At 44.4% G+C, this 27,580-nt stretch overlaps 1 protein-coding gene across 1 annotated transcript; it reads left to right on the top strand.

Annotated features, from left to right (window-relative positions):
• On the top strand, positions 1 to 27,563 carry adamts5 (ADAM metallopeptidase with thrombospondin type 1 motif, 5 (aggrecanase-2)). Its single transcript, XM_029740705.1, has 8 exons — positions 1 to 1,508; positions 11,654 to 11,786; positions 12,419 to 12,586; positions 12,940 to 13,223; positions 19,995 to 20,178; positions 20,450 to 20,625; positions 22,452 to 22,627; positions 24,397 to 27,563. The coding sequence occupies exons 1-8, from the start codon at positions 426 to 428 to the stop codon at positions 25,049 to 25,051; spliced, it is 2,859 nt and encodes a 952-aa protein (XP_029596565.1). The 5' UTR covers positions 1 to 425; the 3' UTR covers positions 25,052 to 27,563.
• Positions 27,564 to 27,580: the final 17 nt, after the last annotated feature.

Below are 27,580 nucleotides of genomic sequence, written 5' to 3'. Positions count from 1 at the left end.
TGGAGTTGGGTGGGGCGGCAGACTCGGAAGCCTCCAGCACTTGACTTTGCTTTGATTTCGGCAGACACGAGAACGCAGCAGGGAGAGAGACGAGGGGGGTGGAGTGGTGAGTGAGTGAGTGCAAAGGGGCAGGACTTTTTCGCTCTCCTCTATTAAGAGGAAACTTTTGTGTTTTGTTCTCCAAGTTCAGCTCGGTCCTCAAGCCGTGTTCTCCGCTGCTCTTTTCTTCCATCTTCGCTATTTTCTTCCATTCGCTCCGATGCCTTCATTTTTCTGCGTTTTTACACTTTTCATTGCAATTCAGGATATCGAGATCATGCGCATTCAAACGGGACCTGTTCTGAAAATTGTTTGTTCTTCGTTTCCATTACTGTTTTAGTTGGAATATAAATGTTTCGCCGTGCACTGCTTGTTTTGGGGTAAAGATGACCCGTGTCTTTTGTGCTTTTGCTGGAGTCATGTTGGTGTTTCGCGTTCTTTTGCTGTGCATCGTGGAGTTGCATACTGGCTGCGATGCCGTGCTCGCCGCCGGTCTCACCACTTTCAGGGCTTTCGATCCACCTGCACAAGAGGGTGTTGTGCGGACCGTCGATCGGATTTACCATGGGGGTGGGAAGGTTGGTTACCTACTCTACATGGATGGGAGAAGGTTTCAGTTAGATATGGAGAGGGATGAGTCAATTTTGTCACATCACTTCAGTCCGAAATATGTGATGGCCCTGATGGGGGCGGGAGAAGGCGCCGCGCCTCTGCACCGGGAGTGTGTTTACCGGGGAACCGTGGACTCCAACCCCGAGTCCCTGGCGGTTTTCAGCGTCTGTGGTGGGGGTCTAGAGGGGTTTTTCGCTTTGAAACACGCACGCTACACAATCACACTTCTCATCCGAACCAAGGGACACGATAACGACATGCGTTCGCTGGATGACAAGGATGCGGAGAGCGCGCTCCACTACTTCACGCGGGAGAGCTTCAGCTTCGAAGCCATGCCTGTGAGCGAGAGCTGTGGGACCAAGGAAGGGCGCGGGCGCATGGATGCATCTAGGAAACACCAGCGTAAGGGTCGAGGGAACGGGAAACGCGACCGGCATGGTGTCACCCTGGACAGGGGCGAGGAGCGCAGCAGAGGATTGTGGACACAGTTGTCCAAACCTGCCTCTCCACCCTCACTGGGAAGTCGGCGCAAGAGGTCGGTTTCGCGCGCTAGGCACGTGGAGCTCCTGCTGGTCGCAGATGAGTCCATGTCCAAGAAGTATGGCAAGGACCTGCACCACTACCTGCTCACGCTGGCTTCCATCGCTTCCAAGTTGTACGGCCATGCCAGCATCGAGAACCCCATCCGTCTGTCCGTTGTGAAGGTGACCATGGTCACGGAGAAGGAGAAGGGGCTGGAGGTGTCCAAGAACGCAGCCACCACCCTCAAGAGCTTCTGCAAGTGGCAGAACCAGCAGAACCCACTGGACGACGACAACCAGCACCACCACGACGCCGCCATCCTCTTCACCAGGCAGGTAAACAAATAAACAAAACCACTGAGTCCGACTCTCACCCCCCCCCCCCCCCCCCACACACACCCCACCCCCCATCACCTGGCGGACAAAACACATACCACTGCGCGCCAGGTCCATCCCTTCCCACTCACTGGACTAGAGCGCATTTTACACTGAGATGTTACGCCAAGCATGACGTCAGTGTTTGTTGTTGTTATGGTACTGCTTGCGTGACAGACCGGTTCTGTGCTCGTACCTGTTATTCGGGGGAGTCATTTGGCCCTAAATATGTTTATTACATTGTTGTTAACAAGCAGAAATCTGCTTCGGTTTAGTGTTTCCAATTTGAGTGATTGTGTGCGTCACTCTCTATATATTTCTCTGTCTGTCTTGCACAGCCTCCCTCCTCTGTGTGGGCTCTCGCGCGTGTCTTATATCAACCCTAAAAAAGAGCGTTTCCTCCGCTTGTGTTTTTATGGGCAGCCTCTTCTGTCTGACTCTCCCAGTCCCCTGACAACCAACGTCTCGAGCCCGTGTGATCTATCGCACACGCTGCGCACGCACATTCTTCCACGGTTGAAGGGATGTAGTTGAAATCAGCTGCTGGTTAGAGTTCAGAATGTTACTCTCAACCAGAAACCGCAGCCAGCCTTCAGCCTTAAAAAAATGTTCCCTTCATTTTTTCCTTCCAGTTTTCTTTTTCTTTTTTCCCCCTGCTACATTTTTTTTCTCTGAGCAGAGCTGGGACTGTCAAAAAAGCAAACACATACACTACCATTCAAAAGTTTGGGGTCACTTAGAAATGTCCTTGTTTTTTAAAGAAAAGCACATTTTTTGTCCATTAAAATAACATCAAATTGATCAGAAATACAGTGTAGACATTGTTAATGTTGTAAATGACTATTGTAGCTGGAAATTGCAGTTTTTTTATGGAATATCTACATAGGCGTACAGAGGTCCATTATCAGCAAAGTCACTCCTGTGTTCCAATGGCACGTTGTGTTAGCTAATCCAAGTTTATCATTTTAAAAGGCTAATTGATCATTAAAAAACCCTTTTGCAATTATGTTAGCACAGCTGAAAACTGTGTCCTGATTAAAGAAGCAATAAAACTGGCCTTCTTTAGACTAGTTGAGTATCTGGAGCATCAGCATTTGTGGGTTTGATTACGGGCTCAAAATGGTCAGAAACAAAGAACTTTCTTCTGAAACTCGTCAGTCTATTCTTGTTCTGAGAAATTAAGGCTATTCAATGCGAGAAATTGCCAAGAAACTGAAGATCTCGTACAACGCTGTGTACTACTCCCTTCACAGAACAGCGCAAACTGTCTCTAACCAGAATAGAAAGAGGAGTGGGAGGCCCCGGTGTACAACTGAGCAAGAGGACAAGTACATTAGTGTCTAGTTTGAGAAACGGACTCCTCACAAGTCCTCAACTGGCAGCTTCATTTAATAGTACCCGCAAAACACCAGTCTCAACGTCAACAGTGAAGAGGCGACTCCGGGAGGCTGGTCTTCTAGACAGAGTTCCACTGTCCAGTGTCTGTGTTATTTTGCCCATCTTAATCATTTCTTTTTATTGGCCAGTCTGAGATATGGCGTTTTCTTTGCAACTGCCTAGAAGGCCAGCATCCCGGAGTCGCCTCTTCACTGTTGACGTTGAGACTGGTGTTTTGTGGGTACTATTTAATGAATAGAGTTTTTTTCCCTCTGGTTGCACATTTAACATGCTGATAGAGACGAGGTAAAACGGATGTAAGTTTCCCTGCATTAAAGTCCCCGGCCACTAGGAGGGCCGCCTCTGGATGAGCGTTTTCCTGTTTGCTTATGGCGGAATACAGCTCATTGAGTGCGGTCTTAGTGCCAGCATCGGTCTGTGGTGGTCTGTAGACAGCTACGAAAAATACTCTCTAGGTAGATAGTGTGGTCTACAGCTTATCATGGGATACTCTACCTCAGGCGAGCAAAACCTTGAGACTTCCTTAGATATCGTGCACCAGCTGTTGTTTACATATATGCATAGCCCGCCACCCCTTGTCTTACCAAATTCCGCTGTTCTATCCTGCCAATACAGCGTATAACCAGCCAGCTGTATGTTGATAATGTCGTCGTTCAGCCACGACTCCGTGAAGCATAAGATATTACAGTTTTTAATGTCCCGTTGGGAGTTTAATCTTCCTTGTAGGTTGTCGATTTTATTTTACAATGATTGCACTTTAGCTAGTAGAACGGAAGGCAGGGGGGTGTTTATTCGATCGCCTACGAATTCTCAGAAGGCAGCCCGACCTCACGTCAGGCTCGTCGGGCTTGTTAAAGGAAAAAAAAAGCTTCTGCCAGTTCGTGGTGAGTAATTGCTGTTCTGATGTCCAGAAGTTATTTTCGACCAGAAGAGACGGTTGCAGCAACATTATGTACAAAATAAGTGAAAAAAATAAGTTACAAACAACACAAAAAAACGAACATAAAAACATAATCGGTTAGGAGAATGTAAAACGTCGGCCATCTTCTCCGGCGCCATCTTCTCGACATTTTATGTTACCCCTCTGAAAACCAATAGCCTACATTGACCAAGACCACACTCGTTTATACAAGATCTCATGGTTTTGCCAAATTGACTTCAGATTCTGAGCTATATTCACATTTCTCCAAACATCACATTTCGAAGTTGCTCCAAATGTCAAATTTCGAATTGTTTTTGTCACACTGTGTTGACTCCTCCTGCTCAGCATCTTTTCATTTCTGCAAACATTACATTTGAAGTTAAGGGTTAAGGTTTTCGATAGGGTTACAACAAAGTTTAGGCCTTTATTCCGAATGGTTATGGGTTAAAAGAAAATTTAAAAAATAAAAATGTGTGTCTACCACAGGGATTGAATATATGACCTACGGATCCAAATCATGGGATTAAAATGGGATAATGATGGTATTATGATGTTGCCCCTAGTGGCCGGTTGTGAAGGTATTTCCGGATGTCCTCAGGACATGGACAGCCCTCCAATTTCTAAGTCAATCTTGAGTGATCTGCCTGCATTTAACACACACACACACATCTCAATCCCACTAACATCTCTGCATTTTTCACCCCTCTGGTGGGGTTTCTTGGTCCGTCAGCTGTGGTTGAGGTGTCAGGTATCTTTCTTGCCTCAGGATTGTGGTGCGTGTAACTAAGTCATGCAAGGTTTTTTTGTGCTGGAGACAGCTCCCAATACCAGGGAATGCCGAGGTAACTTTTTTTTGGCCCCGGCGCCCGGGTGGATCCTGTTGGCAGGGCCACGTGAGCATACCTGGGCTTGGTAGGTTGGCAGAGCAACTGTGTGCCAACTATTACCACCACCACCTGCATGGACATGGACTTCCCACCCACTTGGCAGTGCTTTCCCTCTGTGTCACCTGCAGGGGGTAGGGTGGCATGGTTGGCACAGTGGCTGGCAAAATGGGCACGGAGATACCTGGCGCTGGCACTACCCAGGGGCAAGTGACCGGTCATAACAACGGTAACAACTCCATAGCATAACAACATGATAACACCTGAAAGGTGTTTGGAGTGGGTCATGACTTATCAAAAGGTCAAAGGTCAGTGAACCCCCTCAGCCGATAGGATTTGAACTCTGATTCCATGATTGGCTGTAGTGTCAGATCACTGTATCTTTAAAACGCAACCCTTCCATTCATTTGTCTCTTATTGCTGTAGCTTGTCATCAAAGAAGTTAATGTCGTAGCTTGGGTGAGTCACACTCATTCAATGGAAGTCAAATCCCTCAGCAGACTGCATTCTCACAGTCAGAGACGAGACCCATCCATTCTTTGGCGATGTAGAGGGGGGGAGTTTATTGGAACATGGGGTTATTCATGCATGGGTCCAATTACTCCGGTCCCAACACCCCCGTGTCCTGAGTGAGCAGACCCTTGTGCCAGTGTCACCAGGCTCCGTGCATGCCGCACCGCGACAGAACAAGAGACACATTGAGGGGACTCAGTGTGTGTATGCATTTGTCATTTGTATGTGTATGCAGTTGTGAGTGCGTGCATGCGCTTGTGTATGTGCGTGCCTGTGTGTGATTATTAGGTGTTACGTCACAGTGTGACCGGACGCATGACTGCTCTCGCCAGGGACCGGGACATTAAACAAAGCCTCACTGTGAGGAGAAGAGCTCTCTACTGACAGAACCTAGAGCAGGGATCATCGACTAGATTCAGCCGCGGGCCTATTTTTTTCTGGAGCGGATGTTCAGGGGGCCGGGACATAATTACAAATAATTTGTAGACTGAAAATTAACCGCCAGAAGCCCAAACAGATATAATATTTGACTAAAACATAATCATTTCAAACCTTGCTTACATTTGTATACGATCACATATATCTCTCTATTATGTGTGAGAATACTTTGAAACAGATTTCCAAAATTAAAATCACTTGGAGTTGATTTGCTGGTGTTTTTACAGTCTATGTCCAACAATAACAAAAGTAATTTAAAAACAAACAAGTTTTTTGCTCAGAAAACTTGGGAGGCCAAATAAATTGTCCCGTGGGCCGCCAGTTAAGGAACCCTGACAGAAAGAGCCCAGAAATAATTAACTTGAAATAGCCAAGAAAACATCATTAATTACATGAATATGCAGCATGGAAATATTCACCATAAATATTACATCCTCGAGTTGATCATGTTCATTGTAGTCTCTTACTTTGATCGTTCCCTCATGCACTAGGACATACGTGTTTAAGGTTTTCTTGTTGCCAGAGAGAGAGAGGTAGAGACAGAAAGATAGAGGGGGGGTAGAGTGATAGAGAGAGGACATAAAGAGAGAGGGAGCAAAGAGCGTGTGTTTACTCTGAGAAAGAGACGGGGAGAGAGGGGGGGACGGAGCGAGGATTCTGAGAACGAGAGAGTGTGACTGCAGAGAGCAATGAAAGCATAGAAACGTTAAGCTACGTCTCCGTATCTGTTGACGGTTAAGGGCACGTATTCGCCAAATGTCCCAAAGTAGGACTACTGATCTAGGAACAGATCCGCCCTCTTATTCATAATGAGAAGTTCAATTATTGTTGTCTCTATGTTAAAGTACAGTACCCTGCAGATGTCCCTGTTAGTCTCACCAGACAAACAGACATGTCACCCCAGTGGTGCGCAGCCCAGTGGCTTTGCTCAAACCAATAACACCTCGGTCATTGTCACTTTATACACAAGACACACAATCACCTTATGCAGTTGCCGGGTCTGAAAAGTGAATTCATAATCTGTGAGGCAGAATAGCCTATCACACACTCTTACTAGGCAGCTATGGCATGTAACAAGATGTTCCTTACCAGTCACGTGGACCGAGTGATGGGTCGAAAGTTGAATGGCAGAGTTTATATAGGCATGAAATATAGGACCTGTGAAATACCCCAGTCTTATAACAAATAGAGGAGATATTAGGCCTACCTATGGGAGGAGAGGACCGGGAAACACACACCTTAAACACATGCGCGCATGTTCGCACACATGCATACACACACATGCATACACACACACACACACACACACACACACACACACACACACACACACACACACACACACACACACACACTATTTAAGCAGACACACACCGTACACACAGTACACACACACAATCGAAAAGCACACACACACACTGTAAGCAGAAACACTGTAAGCAGACACACGCACGCACACATACTGTAAACACACACTCACACATACACACAACAAACATGAGCGAGGAGAAGAAGCGACAGGAGGGCACATAGGACATACTCTGTTCAACACGTGCGTACATACTCAGTTGTACACGGCACACAATAGAATGTGCACATGTGCACTGGAGTTGGAATGATAGAGTATGGACATATGGACGTTTTGGAAGGGGGTCTGTCTGTTGCTGTCTGATTCGTTTAGTAGACAAAACAACGCCATGAACTGAAATGATCAGCTAGCAGTTAAGGTCTGGGATGATATTCCCCAAGCGGCTCAGAGTAGAATTGCTGCTCAAGGATTAAACCTTTTTAAATCCTACCTCTGGAATGACGATCACAGTCTCTCTGATAGGCGGATGTGGTTGAATATGAAGGATACTACCAGGTTATTAGATGAAGGTAACCTCTTAGATGTGTGAAATAGGTCACTGTGCCAGGAGTTTTGTCAGGGCCTGACCAGGAAAACTTTTAGGGGTGGGCTCTAGCCTAGTACGATTGCCATTTAATAGGCTAATGTCACTCTCACCGATGATTGGCAGGCCATTCATTTCACGGTTCGTTGACACTTACATTGTTGACACTGATTTTTGAGTGACAAGGTGTTGTGGTTAGACTCTCTGGACTCTCTCCACGATACAGTATTAGCGGTGTTTGGGTGTGTGTGTGTGCATGCGCGCTAATGCCACATACTGACAGTGTGTGCGTGTCTGTGATTGACGCTCTCCTTTACTCAGAGTGGCAGTGTGTTTTTCCAACGCAGCTAGGGTGTGTTCCCCGGTTGACCCGAGACTCGCACACAAACACACGTACACATGTACATGTACACGCAAACACACACACACACACACCGGCTCTCTTTCTCACACACAGACACACACACACACTCAGTCTTCTTATATGATCGTCTACTGACCTAAATACCTTACCACCGGCGCTGAGGTTGTTTTTCTCAACGTTTCCATGACGGCCCATTCCCTCCATTCTTTCCTCCTCTCTTTTCATTTCCTCCATCCTCCCATCCCTTTCCCCAGGTGTCTGATTCCATAACTGTGTTTCTCTTGCTCTCTCTTTCTCACCCGCCCTCTTTCTCTCTCTCGCTCACCCTCTCATATGTCTGTGAAAGCCCCTTAGGATAAAAAGGAAAATACCAAGCTGGAAACACACTGGAGAGCGGGAGGGAGAGGAGAAAAAAGAGAGACAGGCAGAGAGTGAAAGGGAGAGAGACACAGAGGGGACATGAGAGAGACGGGGACAGAGTGTAAGGGCAGTGGGAGGCAGAGAGAGTTAGGGACAACAAGTTCAAGTGAACAAAAGAGAGTGAAAGTGAGAGAGAAAGAGAGACAGGGACAGCTAGTAAGTAAGAAATAGGAAAACCAACACATCTATGGTGAACATGTTGGTTTCTACAATGTCCCTCCCGATTGGCTAGGGAGATTAACCCTTTCTTCAATGTCCCTCCCGATTGGCTAGGGAGATTAACCCTTTCTTCAATGTCCCTCCCAATTGGCAAGTTCATCTGATAGCGACAACAAGGAATTCAAAACATGTCATGTCTATTCTCTCCATCTACACACACATCAGTGGGCAAAATCTTAACATGACCAACACAATGCATTTAGTGGAATGGAATCAGACTGGACTGTATTTGACTTTGTTTTTATCTCTCCTTTAGTACGTAGGGGACTTTCTTTTTGAAGAGTCTCTGTCTAAAGAAAAAGTGTGTCCAAAATGTCACCCTATTTCCTACATAGTGCATTACTTTTTACCAGAGCCCTAAGCAGTTCACTATATAGGGAATAGGGTAAATAGGGTACCACACTAGGGCTACGGCCGAAATGGCACTGATGGCCCTATGGACCCTGGTCAAAAGTAGTGCACTATGTAGGGAATAAGGTGTCATTTCGGACACAGCCAGAGTTTGTGTCTAGAGTAAGTATAGGAGGCGTTCCCCCCTGTTGGTCATGTGTTGTAGAGCCCAGAACAGAACATAGACGGGTTTGTTCCTAAAGTGTTTCATCCGAGACGAGTAAATACACACCCCAGAGAGTCTCTCACACACGGCACAGCGGGCCTGTCAACATCACTTAACAGGGAATTCATCTTGTCCCCAGGGTGTGTGTGGGAGGGGAGCCTGGGGTGGTGGGTGGAGTGGAGAGGAGTGTGTGTGTATGTGCCCTTATCTCATTCATAGATGACGCGTGCACTTTTACAGTTAGTCATGTACACACTGTATGTATACTGTGAGAGTGTGTGTGTTTGTGTGTGCATGCTTGCATGCCTATGTGTGTCTGTGTGTGCATGCATGCTTGTGTCTCCGTGTGTGTGTGTTTCGGAGAACGAGACAGTCGATGGCATAGGGACACAGTGTTTGGTTGACTGATTGATTCCTCTACACAGCAGAGTAGCTTCAAGCCCTCTGGGCATCATCTGTATAGATCTGTGTGGGAGCTGGAACACTGGTCAATACACAGTGCCCTATCTGAGAGAGAGAGAGAGAGAGAGAGAGAGAGAGAGAAAACCCCAAAAAGACTAAAATAATGATTTTCCAGAGAAGATCCAGATCTCAGGGAATTAGACCAAAGTTCTCAATTGGTACAAAATATATAGAGTACTGTACACACTACAATTACTTAGGTTTAAAAATAAGCTCAACTGGACACCTTAATGAGGCAGTGAATGAACTGAGAGAGAAAGCACGCAGGGCATTCTACGCCATTAAAAAGCAAATTCAAATTGAAATACCTATTAAAATTTGGCTAAAACTAATTGAATATGTCATTGAACCAATTGCACTTTATGGCAGCGAGGTGTGGGGTCCACTTGCAAAACAAGATTTCATCAAATGGGACAAACACCCCATTGAAACCCTACATGCAGAGTTCTGTAAGATTCTCCTACGTGTCCAGAGGAAAACTACAAACAATGCATGCAGGGCAGAATTAGGCCAATATCCACTAATTATAAAAACTCAAAAAAGAGCAATTAAGTTTTGGAAACATCTAAAATACAGTGACCCCCTCTCATATCATTACCAAGCCCTGCAATGCCAAGAGCTGAGCAAAGAAAAGAGTCCCCTCATCCAGCTGGTCCTGGGGCTGAGTTCACAAACCTGTTCTACTAACACACTGAAGCCTCAGGACCAGAACATCCAATCAATCAGAATAAACCAAATTACAACACAGTCAAAACAAAACTACATTGCTTATTGGGAAACACAAGCACAAACACAAAGCAAAATGCAGTGCTATCTGGCCCTAAATCAACAGTACACTATGGCTAAATATTTGACCATGGTTACTGATCAAAACCTTAGAAAAACCTTGACAAAGTACAGGCTCAGTGAGCACAGCCTTGCCATTGAGAAGGGTAGACACAGGAAAACCTGGCTCCCTGTAGAGGAAAGGCTGTGCAACCACTGCACAACAGCAGAACCTGAGACGGAGCTGCATTTCCTGACAAAATGTCAAAAATATAAAACAATTAGAGAGTGTCATTTCCCCAAATTTGAAACCCTTATTCAAGGTTTTAAAGACCTCTCTGATGAGGATAGGCTACCCATCCTGTTGGGGGAGGACGCAGAGAGCTGTGGGTTGGCAGCGCACTACATTGCTGCCTGCCATAAGTTGAGGGACAGTGTCTGACAGACCAATAAACCTGCACATGTCCTCAACTGTATGATTATTGTTATTGTTGAATGTATGGTTATATTGACCGTTGGTTATTGTTGTTACTGTTGTCCCGTTGACAATTTTTGATTCTCATTTTTATTTATTTTTTATATTGTAAATATCCAAAGTAAGCTTTGGCAATATGTACATTGTTACGTCATGCCAATAAAGCGAATTGAATTGAATTGAGAGAGAGAGAGAGAGAGAGAGAGAGAGAGAGAGAGAGAGAAACAGGGATTGGAGAGAGAGAGAGAGAGAGAAACAGGGATTGGAGAGAGAGAGAGAGAGAGAAACAGGGATTGGAGAGAGAGAGAGAGAGAGAAACAGGGATTGGAGAGAGAGAGAGAGAGAGAGAGAAACAGGGATTGGAGAGAGAGAGAGAGAGAGAAACAGGGATTGGAGAGAGAAAGAGAGAGAGAAACAGGGATTGGAGAGAGAAAGAGAGAGAAAAACAGGGATTGGAGAGAGAAAGAGAACAGAGGAAAGAAAGAGCAGAAATAGAGAACTCAATAGCATCAACAAATTATGGGTCAAATGTCTATTGACATCTGATCTCTCATTTCTCATCTGTAATCTATCCGGCTTGTCCTTGCATTGTCTGTGTTTTGGTGTGTATGTGTGATTCCTACAGTATATGTGTGTGCCCTAAATTTACACTAACTTAAAATCAACATTTAACATGATACATACATTCAATCTCAGGTGATGGACAAAGTAAAGCAATATTTATAAAGTGCAGGCAGGTATTTTTTTAATGTCATTTCACCCTTTCCACCAACCCGTTTGCTTGTGCCCCCCGTATAGGACCTGTGTGGGCACCACTCGTGTGACACACTGGGCATGGCCGACGTTGGCACCATCTGTTCACCAGAGAGGAGCTGTGCCGTCATAGAGGACGACGGACTCCATGCTGCCTTCACCGTGGCACACGAGATAGGTTGGCACCGTTCACACACCTGCCTACAAACACACACACACACTCAATTACCTGCCAATACATGCATACACACTCACATTCCCACACATTCGTTTTATGTACGTAAGCACATGCAAACACACATACAAACTCTATTGCTATCACTGTCACCTGAGGTCTCTTCATAGTCCCCAAATCCAGAGCAGACTCTGGAAAACGCACAGTACTACATAGACCCATGACTACATGGAACTCTATTCCAGATCAAGTAACTCAAGCAAGCAGTAAAATCTGATTTAAAAAAATAGATACAACTACAGGTTATGGAACGAAGCTGACTGAAGACACAAACAGAGACACACACGCATATGCAGACACAGGCTAACACACGTACATTGTAATGTTGTAATATTGTTGTATTGTGGTATTATACATTTTGTATTGTAGATATGTAGTGGTAGAGTAGTGGTGTAATAATGTGTTGTATGTTGTACTGTTTTATTTATTTTTGGACTCCAGGAAGAGTAGCTACTGCCTTGGCATAAATACAAATATACACTCTCAAGAACACAATGCTCAGTGTGTAACCCCCTCCAAAAATGATTTGTATTTCTGTCTGCCTACCTGTCCGTCTTTCTGTCTGTGAACCAAAGGTCACTTGCTGGGCCTGTCCCACGACGACTCCAAGTTCTGTGAAGAGCGTTTCGGCGCCAGCGCGGACAAGCGTCTCATGTCGTCCATCCTGACCTCCATCGACGCCTCCAAACCCTGGAGCCGCTGCACCTCAGCTACCATCACTGACTTCTTTGACGATGGCAACGGTAAGAAATGAAGAGGGGGATGAGGGGAGGAGAGCAGGGAAGAATGTCAGGATAGGATAGAGGGGGGTGAGAAGAGGAGAGCGGAGAGGAGTTGACTAGCCCTGAACTAACGGTAAGGGAGGTAACCAAGTCTTTTTTGTAAAAGTCAGGAGAATACCTCAATGACTTACTTGGTTAACAAATGAGGGTTGGGCTCACCTACTGTACATAGTTAATGTGCTGTTGTCTTTGATACATTTAATCCAATGTCCCTTCACACCTATCGAGTGGCAGATTAGAATGATCGGAGGATTGACAAACCAGACAAACAGCCTTTGGCATTGGACCATGTCCACCCCTCTACCCCTCTACAGCCGAGTGTCTCCTGGACCCCCCTCGCCAGCCCCTGCTCGGCTCAGAGGAGCTGCCCGGCCAGAGCTACGACGCTGTGCGCCAATGCCGCCTGGCGTTTGGACCTGAGTACACGGTCTGCCCAGGCATGGACGTGTGCGCCCGCCTGTGGTGCGCAGTGATACGCCAGGGGCAGATGGTGTGCCTGACCAAGAAGCTGCCCGCCGTGGAGGGCACGCCGTGTGGCAAGGGTCGCATCTGCCTCCAGGGCAAGTGCGTGGACAAGACCCGCAAGAGACACTACTCGGTAAGGAGAGGGCGGAGGGCGAGAGGGAGGGAGGGGAGGAGAGGGATTGGGAAGCAACAACGCAATAGGCTGACAGCATAGACAGAGTGGAAGGTAGTGAAAGAACAGAGTGCTACTTTATTATTATTATGTATTCTCGAGAGAGGGAAAGGGGGAGGGAGGAAAGGAGGGGATGGGAAGGTGAGGAAGAGTGTTGAGAGAGGGAATGGGAGGCTTAATGCAATAAATAGAAATAAAATGCATTGTCACAAACACAGGATAGGTGCAGTGAAATGTGTTCAGCCATAGTAGTACTGCACCCCTGGAGCACGTTAGGGTTAAGTAGCTTGCTCAAGGGCACATCGACAGATTTTCACTTTGTCGGCTCAGGTACTCAAACCAGCGACCTTTCGATTACTCGCCCCACGCTATAACCACTAGGCTACCTCCTGCCCAATAGGGTGACAACATAGAAAAGTCTCTCAAATTATACTACTTGGTGAGAGGAATGGTGGGAGAGAGGTAGTAGAGGGGGGCGGGTGGACTGTGGAGTAGGGTGAGTAGGGTGAGAGTGCCAACAACAGCAATGAGAGACACTATAAAACAAGGAGAGAAGGAATGAGGGAGGGAGTGTAGAGAGAGGGACAGAGAGAATGGGAGGCAGGGATGGAGTTGGGTGAATGTGTGGACAAGGGCCACAGGAGATATATACTGAGTGTACAAAACATTAAGGACACCTGCTCTTTCAATGACATAGATTGACCAGGTGAATCCAGTTGAAAGCTATGATCCCTTATTGATGTCACTTGTTAAATCCACTTCAATCAGTGTAGATGAAGAGGAGGATACAGGTTAAAGGAGGATTTTTAAGCCTTGAGACAATTGAAACATGGATTGTGTACATGTGTCATTCAGAGGGTGAATGGGCAAGACGAAAGATTTAAGTGCCTTTGAACGGGGTATGTTAGTATTGGCCAGGCATAGGGCTGTGGTGGTCATGAAATTTTGTCAGCCGGTAATTGTCAAGCAAATAACTGCCGGTCTCATGGTAATTGACCGTTAATTACCACATTTAGCATCTCCTAGCTTCCACACACAGCCTAAAAGCCACTGATGCAGACCTTTTGAACTACATTTTAAGTCTAATAAATCCATGTAATATAGCCTACACCATCACAATAAATCCATTATTTATTTTAGACAGGTCTAAAGAAACATGATTTGAAGAAAATGTTTTCTATTTCAGAAGAACAGAATAGCATACTCTGAGTTGTCCTTATGTTAGGCCCTGATCTGTCTATGCCATATGGCTGTGGGCTACACTAGTTAATTTAGTAGACAAGATTTGTTTAGAATTCCATGGCATTATTTTATATCTTTTTATAGTATGAAGAATAGAATTGAAAATACCTGAATAAAATATAAATTATATTTCCCCCCCGAAAGATTTCAGGGAGTGCGCACATGCGGCTATTCTGTGTTGAGTGGTTAACAAAGAAACGGGTACTCCTATATGCTTAATTTAGAGTTATTTATGTAACTTTAGTTGTGATACAAATGTTGGGCTATATGTTTTAATTTTTAATACATTCTAAGGCTTCATGATTCGACTCTAATGATGATTTGAAAAAACTTGCATGAAAGGCATGAGCTCTGCTTTGTTTTTTAGGGCAGGCTGTACACACTTCATCAGTCTCTCATTCACAATCTAACAAGCACTTGATAGTGCCTCAAATTTCCCAGCTGCATCCCTTTTGTGTGGCCGTAATGCCCCCTAAAAAAGTCAGTGCCTTTTGTGGCCAGTGACCATTGTGCCCTTGGGCTGAATATAACAATTATAATTCCCTTCTCCCGGCTGCGTGCCGAAGGACCTCTTACTCACATGGCTCTCCGTCACGTGATTGTGTCTTTCTCACAGGCTACAAGTGAAGACAGACACATCGGGGATGCAACTGCACACATCCTTATCTAATTCCGAGGAGCATATTGAAGATATTGGAAGACCTGTCCACATTTTACTTTTCGTCAGCCAACAAGATGATTATGCCTAATGAACAGCAAAGCACTAGCCGATGTCAATCTACTATCCCCCATAGTACAAAAGTTAGGCTCTACACCCGTTGTAAAGCAGATTAATGTGCTTCATTTTAAGAAGTTATTTGGCCACTTTAGTGTCTTGATACAAACCTTATCAAAACATATAGGCCTATGGTCTAGGCTACATGAGGTGTGTGACTATGATTTTAAAAAGTCGCAAAAAAAAGGAAGGCACTGTTTCTTGCCTTAAGCTGGGCATCATTCACAAGTGATAATAGTGGTAGGCTAATATTGTCACTCATCAGACTATTCTTGATTTAATATTTTCTTTACATATACAAGGTGTCCGTAATGTTTTGTACACTCCGTGTAGAGGTAGAGGGAGGGTAGGAGAGAGTTGGAAAGAATTAGAAGGTTTCCGTAATGCTTACTGCACATTGTAATTTATTTGGGCTTTACTGTCACAGACTCTCAATTAATCTAATTCCATTGAAATGGATTCGAAACAAGATTACTAGAGGAGTGTCTGTGTGTATTATTGGCAGGTCGGCGAAGGAGGGAAAGAATGTTTCTTTTGTATGTGGGCGTGCCTGTGTGTTTACCCTCCTCTCAGACTGTTCTCTTAACAGGCTGTTTCTGTTTGAGTCTTTTCAACTTTTTTGTTTCAGTCACAGAACTCACTATACTTTAATCGTCACCACCATTTCGGTTGTCTTTGTGTCGAAGCATTACGTTCCAAAAAAAAAGTTTGTTCTATTAGAGTTACAGTGTAAGAGTGTCATTTACTTTTGAGTTATTAAAAGAGACATCCCACCAGAATCACTCTCAACAGAATATACAAAGCCTACTGTATATGTTTTGGTTATTCATATTTTGACTTGTGGCTATTGACACGAATGATATGTCAGGCTATAGTCACCTTACTAGAATATAGTTCTAGACCAACTAGACATCTATATTCAGTGATGTGGAGTAGTGAACTACATGTAGTGCAACTAGTAATTTAACCACACTTTAAAGTAGCTTGTTAGTGTTTTCAGTAGTTAATTACTTTTTTTGCCATGTAGTGGTGTAGCTAATTACTGGAAATATACTCTACTTAAAGAAATATATGGTTGTTGGCAAGAATTTCCTTTTTTTTCAGCAGCGGACCTGCCTAATTCTCACTTGAAACACAGTTTTTGTTTTTAACAGGCTAAATTACACACCCTGTTAAAGTATGACTCCAGAGTGATCTGTTCTTGCAATTTCAGATTTAGTAACTTGAGTTAAGTAAACTATATTTTTATTAAGGGTAGATTTAGGGTAGCTTAACTTATTCCAGTGTGCAGTATTGGGTAGCTTGGTAAACTATATATTCAGAGTAGATTCCCAAACACTGTCTATATTATATATCTAGACCAACTTACTAGACATCTAACTAGAATATACAGTAGATCTATCTAGACCAACAATCTATTTCAAAGTAATCGCAAACAAAATGTTCAATGAAAATATGCATGTTTATTTTGGATGGGAAGAGGAGAGGGGAGGGGATGGGAGGATAGGTGAGGAGAGCATAGGAGAGGACAGGAGGTTTCACACCTGCTGGAGGGGGGTCCCCCTAGGGGGCCTAAGGGTGAAGAGGAGGGGGGTACAACGACCCATTGAGAGCTGCAACAAAATAAAATCAGGACATAAGGGGGTTAGGTTAATCCTAGGATCAAAGGTGAGGGGTTACAATCCATTGTTAGTTTATTGGTTATGTGTTGGGTTAGGGCTATACAATGTTCTACTCCTCACCGTAATGCTACATAGCAACTTCCCCTGTAGGATTTCATCTCTCTTTCATTCTCGACCATCCTACTCACCAGCCTCTGTCTCTCATTCACCAATGCCTCTCGCTCCTCCTTCCTCCTCTCCAACTCCTTCCTCATCCACTCCTTGTCTGCGATGGCCTTTTCTCTCTTCTCTATCTCTCCGTTCTTTATGTCCAGGAGTTTGGCTTGATTTGCCAGAGAGTCCTCGTCTCTCCATCTCTTCAACATTGACTCCTGCCCCAGTCTATTCATTTCCATCCTCTCTCTCTCCATCCACACTCTGTTTCTTTCCACCTCTTTCCTCGCCTTCCTCAGCCTCTCCTTCTCCTTCTCCATCTTCCTTATCTTTCCCTCTGTCAACTCTTTCTCTTTTTCCAGCTGCGCTCTCACCCTCTCCACCTCCTCTCCCTTCACCTCCACCTCCTCCACCTTCACCTTCACTTCATCTGCCCAGTTCTGAACATTCTCCTTCTCCTCCCTGACAGCCATCCTCTCTTCCATCAGCCACTCGCTTTTCAGAACGATCTGCCGCCTCTCTCTTCTCAGAATCTTCCCTTCTCTCCCTGCAGTCTTCTCCATCTTCTCCACCTGCATCTCCCTCTTCTCCACTTCCCTCCTTGCCACCTCCACCTCCTTCCTCTCCTCCACCACCTCCTTCCTCTCCTCCGCCACCTCCTTCCTCTCCTCCGCCACCTCCTTCCTCTCCTCCGCCACCTTCTTCCTCTCCTCCAGCATCCTCTTTTTCTCCTCCGCTACCTCCCTCCTTTCCACCAACACCTGCTCCTCTCTCTTCTCCACCTGCAGCTCCCTCTTCTCCACCTCCACCTCCTTCCTCTCCACCTGCTCCTCCCTCTTCTCCATTATCTCCTCCCTCCTCTTAAACTCCTCCTCCATCCGCCTTAACTCCTCCTCCTTCTTCTGGTTGGACTCCGCCCTCTTCTTATCCTCCTCCATGGCTTTGAGCTGAAGGACAGTCTGTAAGAATGACACTCCGTAAGTCAGTAAGAGAGTACATGTTCATTTTACAGCCTATCTCAGCCCAACAGTCAGTCGCTGGTCATGATGACCCACTCAGACCTGAGTTCAAATACTATTTGAAATCTTTCAAATACCTTGAGCGTTGCTCTATATTGCTTGGAGTGCCAGATGGGTTGGGTTTACCGTTTTGGGACTATTCTATTGGTCTATTGAGCCAGGAAAGCTCAATCGAGCACAAGGTCCTGAACCCAGGTCTGAACCCACTGCAACTAACAACCCATAGATTTAGAATGAATAGAACCCATAGAATAAACCAAGAGAATGAAGTGTAGTGTGATAGAATATAGAATTAGAATGAATTATTGTAGTTATATAGGTTGTTAGTTGTGGTGTTATAGAATTAGAATGAATAGAACCCATAGAATGAATCATTCTAATTCTATGGGTTGATAGCTGTAGTAAGATATAATTCAGAATTAGAATGAAGAGAACCTGTAGAATGAATGAATCATTCTTATTCTATCTAACAACTAGACCTGAGTTTAAAATCTGTGCTTGATTGAGCATGCCTGGCGCATTGGACCCAATGGAATACTCCCAAAAGTGTGAACCCTGCCCATCCGGCACCTCAGACAGGCTTAAGCAAACACTCAGTGTTATATATTTTCTTTGAAGATTTCAAATACTAGGCCTATTTGAACCCAGATCTACGAACAACATTATACCTTTCCATGATGAGGAACTTGTTACCATTAGTCTAATAATATCATGGATGTTTATAAACAGTCAAATACACAAAGTACATAAAATACATGAAGTAAAATACAGAAACTTGACACTCACTTTAGAGACTGCCAGCCTCCGTGACCTCCCCTTCATCGTCAAGACCAAAAACAATACAAGATACTATACAAACAATATATAGAAATAAGAAAGAAATCAACAAAGTCAAAGCAACAAATAAAACAAATAATATGAGGAAAAATATAATGTACAAAAAATCTAGTACAAAAATTGAGTACAATAAAATAGAAATAGAGTAGGCTAAATAGTAGGTTGAATATTTCACCGGTGTTTACAGCTAGTAGCAGATAGTGTTGGTAGCAGTCCAAAAATAAATGGAATCTGATTTGTGCCTGGATGGCGTAACATTGGAATGTTTACACCATCCGTTGCCATGGTAAATGAGCATGTCATAGAGGTAAATCAGGGTAGATGTATCTTTGTGATGTCATCACAGTTCTGGAATTGCAAATATCAACATTCTAAATGATGTAATAATGATATCAACATCTGTGGCCTCTATAATGTTTGTAGGCCCAGTAATTAAGAGGAACTATTAATACAAATATAAAATCAAAAAATCACAGAACAAATAAACGAAGAAGAATAGAGACAATACATAAAAAATCAAGACAGTTCAGATCAGCTTTCTCTCCCCCAATCCTAACCTTAACCATTAGTTGGGAAAATGCTAAAATGACCCAAGATCAGCATCTAGGGGCAACTTGTTGTAGGCTAGCATGTGAGCTAGCATAGCACATTGCTAGAGTTTAACTTTGCCTTGATGTACTGGGTCACCTTTGAACATTACTTTCATTTCTATCATCATGCCGCCCCACACCCCTCTCAATGTATTCCACTTGCACAGACAATCACGTGCATGCAGATACACAAATTGATCAAACACACATAAACACATGCATCACACATGCACAGACAAATGAATAACACACACAGACACACACACACATTTTACACGTGGCTTGGCTGCCGGCCAATCCAACTTTTAACGTGCTCACTAGGCAACTTTAACAGTACTCTCTTATCTCTCTCCTTCCTCTCTCCCTCTCCTTCTCTGATCTCTTCTCTCTATCTCTCTATCTCTCTCTCAATCTCTTTCATATCGCCTCCTTCTCTCCTATCTCCTCTTTCTCTTTCATCTTCCCGCTCTCCTCTCCTCATTCTCCTCTCCAAGGCATCTAACCATGGTAGTTGGAGTTCGTGGGGTCCGTGGGGGGCATGTTCGAGGACGTGTGGTGGAGGGGTGCAGTTAGCCCAGCGTCTGTGTAACAACCCACCGCCCCGAAACAATGGGCGCTACTGCACCGGCAAGAGAGCCATCTACAAGTCCTGCAGTGTCACCCCGTGCCCCTCGCCCAGTGAGTGTAGTACTGCAGATTGACTGGCTGATGCGTGTGATCACATAGTGCTATAGACACACATAAGCACACACAAGTATACATTTGCTCATGCAAATACACAGACTCTCTCTCTCTTTCTCTCTCTTGCTCTCTTTCTCTCTCTTTCTCTCTCTCTCTCTCTTTCTCTCTCTCTCTCTCTCTCTCTCTCTCTCTCTCTGTCTCACACACACACACAGTCTGAAATTCTAATGTTCCCACTCTAACATGTGGTGGAACTTTCCTCGTCTAGGTAAGAGTTTCCGCCAGGAGCAGTGTGAGGTGCGGAACGGCCCCCAGACAGACCCTAAGGGGGTGAAGACCTTTGTGGAGTGGGTACCCAAGTTCGCAGGAGTGCTACCTAAAGATGTGTGCAAGCTGACCTGCCGGGCCAAGGGCACAGGCTACTATGTAGTGTTCTCACAGAGGGTGAGTGAATAAGAGAAGGGCACTGGAGAGTGAAAGAGTGTGAGTGAGGGTACAGTACTTTGGAGTGCTGTCTTCCACTACCACTAGTCCACTACCTTCGGTTAGCACGACTTGTAGTGTCCGTTCTGCTAGTAGGATCATGATAGAGATGATGATATTGATATACCCATGATAATGATATATACAGTGCCTTCAGAAAGTATTCACGCCCCTTGACTTTTCCCACATTTTGTTGTGTTACAAAGTGGGATTCAAATGGATTAAATTGTAATTTTTGGTCAAAATAGTCAGTAATGTTAAAGTGGAAGAAAGATTTGAGCATGTATAAAATATAACAATAAAACAAAAACACTAATATATCTTGATTAGATAAGTATTCACCCCCTTGAGACAAAACATGTTAGAAACACCTTTGGCCGCATTTACAGCTGTGAGTCTTTTTGGGTAAGTCTCTAAGAGCTTTGCACACCTGAATTGTACAATATTTGCCAATTTTTCTTATTCTGTCAGTAGGCCGCACAGGAACATTCAATGTTGTCTTGGAAATCAACTCCAGTGTAGATTTGGCCTTGTGTTTTAGGTTATTGTCCTGCTCAATTGTGACTTCGTCTCCCAGTGTCTATTGGAAAGAAGACTGAACCAGGTTTTCCTCTAGGATTTTGCCTGTGCTTAGCTGTATTCTGTTTATTTTTATCCCCCCAAAAAACTCCCCAGTCCTTAATGATTACAAGCATACCCATAACATGATGCAGCCACCACCATGCTTGAAAATATGAAGAGTGGTACTAAGTGATGTGTTGTGTTGGATTTACCCCATACATAACGCTTTGTATTCAGGACAAAAAGTAAATATCTTTGTAGTGACTGGGTGTATTGATACACCATCCAAAGTGTAATTAATAACTTCACCATGCTCAAAAGGCTATTCAACATCTGTTTTTTTTGTTTTTTGTTACACATCTACCAATCGGTGCCTTTCTTTTGCTTGAAATTCATTACTCGATTGAGGGACCTTAACAGATAATTGTATGTGTGGGGTACAGAGATGAGGCAGTCATTCAAAAATCATGTTAACCACTATTATTGAACGCAGAGTGAGTCCATGCAGTCCGTGTTTTAAGCAAATGTTTACTCCTGAACTTATTTAGGCCTGCCATAACAAAGGGGTTGAATACTTATTGACTCAAGACATTTCAGCTTTTAGTTTTTATTAATTTCAAAAATGTTCTACAAACAAAATTCCACTTTGACATGGGGTATTGTGTGTAGATCAGGCTGTAACACAAAGAATTGAAAAAGTCAAGCGGTGTGACTACTTTCTGAAGGCACTGTACATGATAATATACCCATGATGACTGTGAGAATACGGATGATGATGATGATTAGATTTAGTTTATATACCACTATTCATACAGAATCTCACAGTCGCTTTAAAAATATATATTTCAGGGAGATGGTCTTCCACAGATAAATAATGATGCAGTTCAGTAAAGTAGAGTTGAGTGCAGGTGCCGTCGATAGTTCATCATACAGCCAGCGAGGGAAGAATAACAGTCAGACAGTCAGGCAGTCAGTCAGCTCTTCATCAGGCACCTCTGTCTTTGAAGTTCACAGCTACTTCTCCTTTGTAGGTAGGCTAGAACATCTACCACCGAATCTGTAGCACCCACCTGGGTAATGCTTCTGCAGCTATAAGCGCCTGGGAGACCACCACACCTCGGCAGTAATCAGCAACAATCTCCTACGATGCGAGCCTCTATGTTGAGGATGATGAAGACTACAACAACAACAAAGATGATAATATCTCCTTATGTCTCCTTCTCCAGGTGGTGGACGGGACAGAATGTCGGCCGTACAGCAGCTCAGTGTGTGTGAAGGGCAAGTGTGTGCGTACCGGATGTGACGGCATCATTGGCTCCAAGCTGCAGTTTGACAAGTGTGGCATCTGTGGAGGGGACAGCACTGGCTGCATCAGGGTGATAGGCAACTTCACCAAGAAGAGGTAAGGGAACCCACATACACATATACACACTGAAATGTAAAAAACATTTGGCGTTTACATGTGTATTTGTCTGATGCACAGTACCAAGAAAAGACAAATCAAAACTGAAATTGAGATTTTTCACTTCAAAGTCAAAAAGTCTTCACTTAAATATAAAAAATTCTAAATGTTTGGCTGATTCTTGTTTATTGTGTAATTTATCTCACATGTAGTAGTTGCAGGTGCCAAATGGAAAAAATAGCCATTCAAACTATTTTGAAAAATTTAAACAGAACCTTCTGCTCTGTTGCACTCGATTGTAAAGTGAAAGGGTGTGAGTAAGCTGTATTTTCACGTATCTGTACATCTTGAGTACATTTGAAGGAATGGTCTATAGATTGTCTTCCTCTCCATCTCCATCTTTCATTCAACACATTGACACATTCTTCTTTAAGATATCAATTTCTCACACTCACTCTTTCACTCCCTCTAACATCCACCCGTCTCCCTCATCTCTCTATACATCATGAGTTTGTAATTCTAAATCACACCTTATAATGGTGAAAATAGACATACATCCCTTCAAATGACTGGATTCTGCTATTTCAACCACACCCGTTGCTGACAAAAGTATCAAATCAAGCACACAGCCATGCAATCTCCATAGACAAACATTGGCTGTAGAATGGCCTTACTGAAGAGTTCAGTGACTTTCAATGTGGCACTGTCATAGGATGCCACCTTTCCAACAAGTCAGTTTCCCAAATTTCTCCCCTGCTAGAGATGCCCCGGTCAACTGTAAGTTCTGTTATTGTGAAGTGGAGCAACGACAGCTCAGCCGCGAAGTGGTAGTCCACACAAGCTCACAGAACGGGACGGCCGAGTGCTGAAGTGCGTAGTACGCAAAAATTGTCTGTCTTTGGTTGCAACACTCACCACCGAGTTCCAAACTGTCTCTGGAAGCAACGTCAGCACAAGAACTGTTCGTCGGGAGCTTCATGAAATGGGTTTCTATGGCCGAGCAGCCGCACACAAGCCTAAGATCACCATGTGCAATGTCATGCGTTGGCTGGAGTGGTGTAAAGCTCGCCGCCATTGGACTCTGGAGCAGTGGAAACGCATTCTCTGGAGTGATGAATCACGCTTCACCATCTGGCAGTCTGACGGACAAATCTTGGTTTGGCAGATGCCAGGAGAACACTACCTGCCCCAATGCATAGTGCCAACTGTAAAGTTTGGTGGAGGAAGAATCATGGTCTGGGGCTGTTTTTCATGGTTCAGGCTAAGCCCCTTAGTTCCAGTGAATGGAAGTCTTAACACTACAGCATACAATGACATTCTAGACAATTCTGTGCTTCCAACAAGTTTGGTGAAGGCCCTTTCCTGTTTCAGCATGATAATTCCACCGTGCGCAAAGCGAGGTCCATACAGAAATGGTTTGTCGGGATTGGTGTGGAAGAACTTGACTGGCCTGCAAAGAGCCCTGACCTCAAACCCATCTAACATCTTTGGGATGAATTGGAACGCCGATTGCGAGCCAGGCCTAATCGCCCAACATCAGTGCCCGACCTCACTAATGCTCTTGTGACTTAATGGAAGCAATATCACGCAGCAATGTTCCAACATCTAGTGGAAAGCTTTCACAAAAGAGTGGAGGCTGTTATAGCAGCAAAGGGGAGACCAACTCCATATTAATGTCCATGATTTTGGAATGAGATGTTTGACAGGCAGGTGTCCACATACTTTTGGTCATGTAACTGCTTTCTCCCCTCTCTCCCTCCCCCATGCAGTAAGGGCTACACAGACGTCGTGAAGATTCCAGCGGGCTCCACCCACATCAAGGTCCGCCAGCACAAGCCCAAGGACCAGCCCCGTTACACAGCCTACCTGGCCCTGCGTCGTCCCAGTGGTGACTACCTTCTCAACGGCAAGTTCATGATCTCTACCTCAGAGACAGTCATCCCCCTCAACGGCTCGGTGCTCAACTACAGTGGCTGGAGCCAGCGGGACGAGTGGCTACACAGCATGGGCCCTGGGGCCCTCAGAGAGGCCCTTACAGTTCAGATTCTGGCCACGGACGCCAAGAGGCCCCTGGATATCCGCTACAGCTTCTTCATGCCTCGTCGTGTTTCGGCTCCACCACCGCCACCTCGCCCGCACACCTCCACCACTACTACTACTACTACTACTACTACAACCTCCTCTGCTAGATCAAGCAGTAGAACCACATTGGCCCTGGCTCTCTTTACAGCCCCAGGGGTGTCGACAGCGGCCTCTGGGCCCCAGTGGGTGACTGGCCCCTGGATGATCTGCTCCAGGACTTGTGACACGGGCTGGCAGGGCCGCACGGTGCAGTGCAAGGACCCGCAGGCCAAGCTGGCCAAGGGTTGCCCTCTGGGTGACCGCCCCTCCAGCTTCAAACATTGCCTAGTGAAAAAGTGTTGAGAGGACCAGAAACTAGACTCCCCTGAAAGTAGGAGGTACACACAGACAGAGACACTGGCTAATGACAGTCAACCCCTCCTCTTCCTTACCCCCCGCCCTACTATGCCAGGCCCTGCTTGGCACAGCTACAGACATACGACGGATACATGTGGACACTTCCGAATAGTGCAGCCGCCCAATCAACAACCACCCACTTGTCAAATCCCTCCTCTATCTGAAGGTTTTGTTTGTATTCCTCTGTTAATGACATGTTTTGTGTTTGCTTTTCTGTATGTTCTTGCTACTATGGGTTTGTCTCTTTGTCTTGTGTGACTGCACACCTCCGGACCATGGGCCTCCGTACTAGTCTGTTGCGGGGCACTTTTTCTCCACTTCCCTTCGGGGTCCTCTTTTTTCTTCTTGCTCCCCCCACGGCCAATTCTCCACATACGTTTGGTCTATCCAACTTCCTGTTTGGATTGCGGACCAGGAAGTAGGCTGGGGGCACAACCAAGAGCAAACGATCCGTACTGTAAACAGTCCAGAAATGGGGTTGAACCGCACTGCAAACATCCCAGGTCAGAAAATGGACATACAGTGATAGACTGAGTTGGGGCAGAGTTGTGCCCAACAGCTAGTGCTGAGCGATTAACCTACATTTTGTTTATTATTTTGTTTTTTAAACAACTAATTGACAGACTTTGTTTCAATTATTTGGATTCCATGTAGTTATGTTTTATTTCTGTGAACTCAATGCTCACATTGGGCAGTTTCTCTAGAAATAAATCAGATCAAGCCCTAACTGTGCGAGGTAGTTGGGAGTTACAGTTTACATCAGTCCAATATTCTAAATAGTTTAGTGCAGAAAACATGTTAATTAACTACAATGATCATAGTAGGTTGTGTGCATCCTTGTCCGGTCTGTGTGTTTCTTTTATACCTGCTACATTAGGTTAGTACAGAAGAATGCGCAATCATCAAATTAAACAAATGTAATATACACAACTGAAATATTTTATTAAAGTAATGTGAATAAATGATGGTTAGTAAGTGATAAGCAGTAATGGGCAGTAACTACCATTATTCCTTGTTTTATTCAGTGTTGTTACAGCATTCAACCCACATAATGCATTGTGCATTTAACGTTTTCAAAAATGATTGAAATGGAAAACCATGATTAGATTTGAATAATCAAACCGAAACCGAACCGACCTCAAAAAGCACTAATCGCTCAGCACTACCAACTGCCAATTCCCAGTGACCCCTATAGAGTGACACTGGGCCAAGAGACCATGGTGACCCTTCAACTCTGACCTTTGTGGAGGTTAAAGGTTGTAATTATATAGGATTACATAATGTGTGGGGCTAAGCTTGACATTTGAATGTTTGTCTTTGTGTGTGTGGTGTGTGTGTGTTTGTCTATATTGTGAACATACAAGTGTGAACATATAGTGTTTTTGTCATACTCAGTGTCCTAAACTCGTTTAATGGACTTTTACCCTCAGTTCCATTTGTATCACTATGCGGGTGCTAGAGGGTCGCTACCATTTTGTCACTGTTTATTTGGCTCTCCACGTCTGTTTGTCTGTCTTTCTGTCTGTTTGTCTGATTAGGAAAAAAGCAATTCTTGCTAGTATGACAATGTGTGCACTGGATACTCGCAAATACAGCAAGAGGGAAACTAACCCAGTCATACCTGACCAAATACACTTCTACAGCTCGCTCGCTCTTTCTCTCTCTCCATCTCTCTCACTCGCTCACCCTCTCCCTCCCTCTCCATCTCTCATTCATCATATTGACACGTTCTTGTTTAAGCTATCCATTTCTCACACGCAGTCTTTCTCTCACTCTGACATCCACTACCATCCATTCTCTGTCATCCCTCTATCCCTCATGAGCTTGTAATGCTAAACCGCACACCTTTTGAAGGGTGGTGATAGACATGCAATATACTGGATACATATGGGATCTTGCAACATAGGCACAACTCACTATTTGTCCTACACAGGCACAGACACGCATTCACATAAAGAATACACAACACCCTCAAATGACTTAATTAAGAGTATTTTCACTGTATTAGGCCCACATTAACGCATAATACACACATATGTATACACACATTTTAACTCGCACACTACAATACACATTTAGATAGAAACACCAGTATCACATATGTACAGAATACATTTTGCACACACATAAATATGTAAAGAAAATTAAACCACACGCATGAAAACACACACACACACACACACCAATATACTGTATATGTATTACTGTTTGACTCTTCCCATGGGAAAAGACCCTTTCGTTGAACGACAGAAACACAGCACTGAACTTGTAATTTATTGTTTGTACAACTGGTGTGTGGAAAAAACCATGTGATGAATTTATTTATTATTATGGTAATGTTGTATCATATTTACTATTTAACTAAGAATATGGCTGTGCAGAATAATTCATTATGAAGAAAATTGTGTTTTCTAGTCATCTACATGAATATATGTACATAAAATGTATATATTTAAAAGCTCTGTGTCGGTTTCA

Source organism: Salmo trutta, chromosome 39 (assembly GCF_901001165.1).
Source record: "Salmo trutta chromosome 39, fSalTru1.1, whole genome shotgun sequence".
NCBI classification, from domain to species: domain Eukaryota; kingdom Metazoa; phylum Chordata; class Actinopteri; order Salmoniformes; family Salmonidae; genus Salmo; species Salmo trutta.
Note: the sequence above shows the minus strand (reverse complement) of the source record. Positions and strands in the feature narration are given on the sequence as shown.

Bases quoted from the DNA above. Each gene is read 5' to 3' on its own strand.
- adamts5 (XM_029740705.1), top strand. From the start codon at position 426: ATGACCCGTGTCTTTTGTGCTTTTGCTGGAGTCATGTTGGTGTTTCGC. The intron at 1,509-11,653 runs GTAAACAAATAA...CCCCCCGTATAG, and splicing joins CCATCCTCTTCACCAGGCAG to GACCTGTGTGGGCACCACTC. The intron at 20,626-22,451 runs GTGAGTGAATAA...CTCCTTCTCCAG, and splicing joins ATGTAGTGTTCTCACAGAGG to GTGGTGGACGGGACAGAATG.